The 6,000-nt window shown below is 37.9% G+C and overlaps 1 protein-coding gene across 2 annotated transcripts in view; it reads right to left on the reverse strand.

The window, feature by feature from the left end:
* The window catches only part of LOC137258333 (uncharacterized), a 167,449-nt gene extending 162,986 nt beyond the window's left edge, over positions 1-4,463 (reverse strand). The window contains exon 1 of one of the 2 annotated variants that reach the window (XM_067795972.1): positions 4,352-4,462. In XM_067795972.1, the coding sequence (XP_067652073.1) occupies positions 4,352-4,448 (97 nt within the window). In that variant the 5' untranslated portion in view covers positions 4,449-4,462. Of the gene's footprint in view, positions 1-4,351 lie in introns of both variants that reach the window. The other variant, XM_067795973.1, reaches the window with a different exon arrangement.
* Positions 4,464-6,000: the final 1,537 nt, after the last annotated feature.

Consider the following 6,000-nt stretch of genomic DNA (forward strand, 5'->3'; position numbering starts at 1 on the left):
TGGAAACGTTATCCATGACACCTAACAGCAAATATTAATTCCAAAACTGTGAGCAGAATAGCTGAATGCACGCAAGCTCATGGCAACCAAAATTTGGTACACAACAAATTCTGAAATAACCGAAGCCTTAATTTTAATTAAATTTAACTGTGATATTTATTCTGCACCCCACTGGGTCAATTAAAGAACCTATTCTCCTTTTCTAAGAACGAATCCCACAGATCATTATCTAAAATAAACATCCTTTAAAAATTAAGGTTGTAAAATATTTGATTTAGGATTTGCAGCTAGGTCTTACTCTGTTCATACTTTCTAAAGCTGATATTTCTTGATAGTATACCACCACACATTTAAGCTGGTGAAATCTGAAACTGGCTAGAAACTTTCAAGGCTTCCTAGCCCACCTGGCCAGTAATATTTGGAGACTATTTCCCACACTGATGCCATCTGTTCCTGACAGAGTTGTTCTGTGTTTGATGTTGATATCCTGTTCTCTGATGGTGTGAGAGCTCTTAATGCTGAGTCTTATCCCTTTGCCCACATTCTCTAACATATCAGGTAATTACTCAGAAAACATTTGGATTTTCATTTCTGTAATTATATATAAAAAATTTCTTACATTTAACCCGAAATCCTCACCATATAACTGTCAACACTGTACATCTTCTAAACATTTTTAGGAAATGTATAAGTTTCATCTGAATGAAATATTCTATTTCATTTTCTATTTCCTGCAAACTCATCAGCCTGAAAAAAAGTCCTGCATGGCAGTTACTTGTCCACAAATGCACAAATACAGGTGATGCTTGCCCTAGTGTGTGTGCAACTGCCTGCCATTGACAAAAGAAATACCATCTTCTGACACTGCAGGGAGCATTTCAAAAACTAAATTGTGTATTTCCGATTCAGAATGAACTCACCTGTGAAAAAAACTGTTTATGTTAAATGGTTAAGATTAACAAATATCAACTCAAATCCGTACTTGAATTTGTCTCATTTCAAAGAAGAAGGATTTTTTCATTGAAATAAATATTTGGAATGAAACAAGCCCTTCAAGCCTTGAGCATTTCATGAAGAGATCAATTCCATCCAATGTACACAGCAAGTGTTTTGCCCAGTGGAGAAGTCGGCTAAACTGTCTTTTTCTGGAGCTAATCATGGAGATATTTATACTCTTTGCCTAGAGATAGTCTATCTCTCACTAACAGTAGCCAGACCATGTAGAACCTCACACAATAGCATTCTAAATCTGTCTCCGTCATGCACCACGATCAACCACTAACCAGCTATTTCAGAAATATTCAACTTATCCTGCATGCTGAACTTTTTAAACACAGACAAAATGGGTGTCAGTTTTGTTGACATAAAACCCTGTGATCGTTTCACAAGTAATATTACAGTAGTGAGATGTTCATTGAAATCTAAATCATATCAAGTGTTGGGGAAATTGGCCGTACCTGATTGGACAGATTACATATCATGTAAGGTTAGTTTACCCAGCCAAGTCACCAAGACACGTACATGAGGATTTGTGCCACGTGTTTTGAGCAAGAAACACAGAGAATACCGTACACCCTCAAATGCAGTCCCAATAAACAAACGCTTAGTCTCTGAATTTACATAATTTTGATACTAACAAACACACCCATTTGAACAGAAAAGGAGCCACAGCCAGACCAAGGATTCAGAACCTGAAGAAATCTAGAGTTACTTCATTTATGGCCTTAGCATGGCACAGAGTAGACAATGTGGTTAGGGAACTGTTAGACAAGAGAAAGATAAGGTATTATATCGTGATATGAGAACATGATATATTACCTCAACTTACACACCCTCTATTGAAATGCATATATTTTTATTTGACTGAAAACATGTCATAACAAAAATTGTCCAACAACCAGCTTTCTATGATTCCCAGATTGATGTAAACTAGAGCGTTAACAAAGTTCACTTAATGAATGTGATATGTAGGTTCTTGAATACCAAAACTGACATATATAAAACTAAAGAAAGTTAAGGACAGTCTCACTGCTTCCTATTACTGCAGTTAATCTGTCATTTCTGACACTTCTTACATCCAGCATAGGTTTCTGGGGACCAATTCTAACATGGAAACCCCTAGGAGCATGCTAATCAGATCACCATGTCTCAGCCGACTGTGCAGGGAAAGTGCAGTGTGTCTGGTGAAAAACTCCTCCCAATTTGATCAACATTTCTAGATTTTGGATACCAAACTGATACCCACCAAGATAGACATACCGACACTGTCAATACCAACACTGTCAATATCACATACAGTGGTCATTTTGGCTTAGTGGTCCAGTGGCAAGAACTTCATTGTGATATAACTCGTCCAGCTAGATTTTTACTAGTTTCGGATGGACAGACCACAGGACAGTCTGTTCCAGTCTACCCACATGCAAAACCAAACCTGGTTTCAACATGATGAACAAACGTTTTAACTGCAAGACTACCCGACTGAAACAACAATGTATCCTTGGTAAGAAACAAAGGCACATTTCTTGTTCATTGACACCAATCATTTTTATCGTTCAAACAATAATCCAGTGCAGTGTGATGTAGCCCTTCATGAAACAGTGCTGACATTTTCCATACTATTAGCATATGGCCATGTCTCCCATTTACAAGTCCCTAACATGCACATGCAATTTAACAATAAAACCTTTAAAAAATATTGGGGAACTGACAGTTTCCAAATTAGATAATTCAAAATGAAGCTAGATAATAAACTAACATGAAAGCGCCATTAAACTCTCTACAACTAATTTCTTGAAATGAAAATAATTAAAATTCAGTTATCTTTTTCTAGGAACATGGGCTATATCTAATCCAACATTGATGACTCATCGTTTGTCACAAGAATTCCCCATAATCACCAAGTATGCCCTTGTTTTGGGACGGTCAACAAATGGAAACGCCAATTTACAAAAATAATTTAATAAGTGAACAAAACTGTGCAGGGAGGTGGCTCGTTGGAAGTCCATCATTGAAGCATAGCCAGTTTAAAGAAAGGGTAAGGGGTAAGGATGTGCTCGGGACAAAGAGAGATGTTATCAGTCCATTTTATTACATCATAGCAGGGATTAACCTTCTCAGCCACACTATAACAATGGTCAGGCCCACAGGCTAAGCTAGCCAGGCCTTATCCAACATTAAAGCCCTCTTGATAAATGCCATATAGATTTACTACAGAAATGTGATGATTTCATTGCAGTCTCTATGCCTCAGTGACTATCAAAGCCATTAAAACTTGTGTTATCAGAACCTGCAAGGTTATCCCTGCCCAATAACTTTTTTTTTTCTATTTCCATGGTAACAGAATTAAAATGTTACAAAGCACATGTCACAGTTTTAGAATTCAAACTAAAATAATTGAATCAGGAAATTTTAATAGTAGTCCAGACCATTGATCCAACCAATTATCAGACACAATTTCAATTAATGTTGACTTTTAAAATGCAAATAATCATATGAAAGTTTCCATTTTTTATTCAATTTATGCATGAAACAATATTTTATGGTTGTTTTATTGTCTATTACTACACTGATTAACTACACAGACCATAAAATGTGTCAAATAGTTCAAAAACTTAATCACACGATATGAACAGAAACGTCTCGCAAGTTAAAGTTATTAATACGCGGTCATGATTTTATATCCAAGCTACATGCAGTTTATTGTATCTAACAATCAGCCAGGGTCCTCGTTGGGCCAGAGATTTTCATAGATGAATTGTGTGCACCCATCCCTCACTGCCCGCCTTCTCGTTTGCAGCAGGCGAACCCTTAGCGCGGACTGGCGCCGTATTAAAGGGGTGACGGGGCTACAATGAGAATATATAACCCGTGGAGACAAAGACAGTTAGCTGCTATAGACGAGTTTACTCGTGCCTTAATATGTACTGTACTATATGATTAAGCAAAAAACATGCACTGCGAAATACGCGCCTTGTGCAGTCGCAGTAAACTAGGCTATAAAGTGCCTTCATGTTGATCTGTCAATATTTAATCCTCAGCCCAGGTTCGCGCCTTGTGCTGTTTTCGCGGCTGAAGGAAGCTGCCCCGCGAGACAAGCGGCCGAAATGAGGTCACATTTCATGTGAAATCAATAACAAAATTTTCAATTACTTTCTACAGGAGAAAGGTACTTTGTAGTCATCGCCACCTAAATATTTCACTGACACTGGCTGGGCGAAAAAAACAGTTTCTGTAAACAAGAAAGGGCTTCAAGCCGTCTGCTAGCCCTCATTCTAAAACCATGTTTCGTCACTTAAAATGGACGTTAATGCACGCAATATTTTTTGTACGTGTAGATATATAATGTACTTACATGTCTGTGTCCTTTTACTTTGAGATTCACTCAACAGCAAGGTAAAAATCCAAAAAAAGCTGGCAGACTGAAGGATCCACTCATGGCCCTGCGCCATGATGGGTTACTACTCAACAAACCACTTCCGGTAACGGCAGCGCCCTCTGTAAACAAAGGTATCACGTGCAGTAATTGTCAAATGTCCCGTTATCATGTAAGTATAAAAAACATCAATGGCCTCTTGAACTGAAATCAGTGTGATGCCATGATATGAAACAATCAAATATGCATTCCGAGAAACAACGTTTCAGCGAACGTCTATGAACAATCGATCGATGCTTCGTTCAGAAACGGTTATGGCTTTAGTTTCGTCAACGACTTGTCACAATGCCAGGCAAGACGTGTAGCGGTTTCTGACCACAGAATGCAGTGTTAGGGGTCATCTCATTAATCTATATACAATCGACATGACCGCGAAACACGAGCCCGGTTTATACATGGTTATAGGATGTTATAGTTTCTCTACCATGCACCACGGAGTCGTGCGAGCTCATGAAGGATGTTGGAGTAGGATGTACCGGAGCCTCCCTGGCTGTCCGTCAAGTCACGCCGTATGTGGGTGGGCCTTATTTCACACAAATCTACTGGCGCACAATTACATAATGGAAAGATAAATAAGACATGAAGCAGTATAATGTATTATACGTGCATGGGTGAAACATTTTGTTATGGTCTGTCTGGATTTGTTGAGAAGATAAAATGTGCAACATTTGATACAAAACACGACTGAGGGCTGCATCATAACAAAGTACACTGTCTGCATTGATGTTGAAATATGTCGTGCAACATGTTATACAAAACATGACTGAAAGCTTCATCATAACAATGGACACTGGGTGTAAAATATTGTTACATTCTGTCTGTTTTGCTCTTTACAAAATATGACTGAAAGCTTCATCATGATAAGTACATGTTCTGTAACATATTGTTATAGCATGTGTGCAGTTGTTTAAATATGTCGTGCAACATTTTTAAACAAAACACGAGCGAAGGCTTCGTCGCATCAAAGTATATGTTGTGTAACATGCAAGCGTAGTTAGGAGAGTCGGGCAACATTAATACAGACCATGTCATATAACATTTACAAAACAGGTTTTGGGCAGTTGCCTTTGAAAATGAAGAAACTGGCAATGTTAACGTGTAATAAAGCATGTTCCAAACAAGCGAATACACATATGCAAGATAAGATGTTTATTGCATAGCATTCCATCAAGAAACATATGTGATATTATATAAACTACAAATACGAACACAGTGACAAACACATAGAAATATATATACATGAATAATGTACATTACACCAGTTTATCGTATGCAGAGTAATCACACGGAAGCAATATGAGGCAATACACAGAATTCATTTAAATTGTAAATATCAGAGGAAAGAAATTTAACATATGCCGTTTCGTGCCTGTCCGTGTATAAACTCCCCCGTTCCTCTAGATATTGGATATATACTTTTTATTCACATAATTTCTTCTTTGAGTGGCATTTAGAACATTGTTGTTCACATAATAATGACTACTGGGATAGCTACATGTGACCTTGTTATTCAAATTAACACCCCACCCCCACGTTAGACACTAGCCGGGTGAACACAAGAGTGGGGT

The sequence above is a fragment of the Haliotis asinina genome, chromosome 12, assembly GCF_037392515.1.
Source record: "Haliotis asinina isolate JCU_RB_2024 chromosome 12, JCU_Hal_asi_v2, whole genome shotgun sequence".
Taxonomy (NCBI): Eukaryota; Metazoa; Mollusca; class Gastropoda; order Lepetellida; family Haliotidae; genus Haliotis; species Haliotis asinina.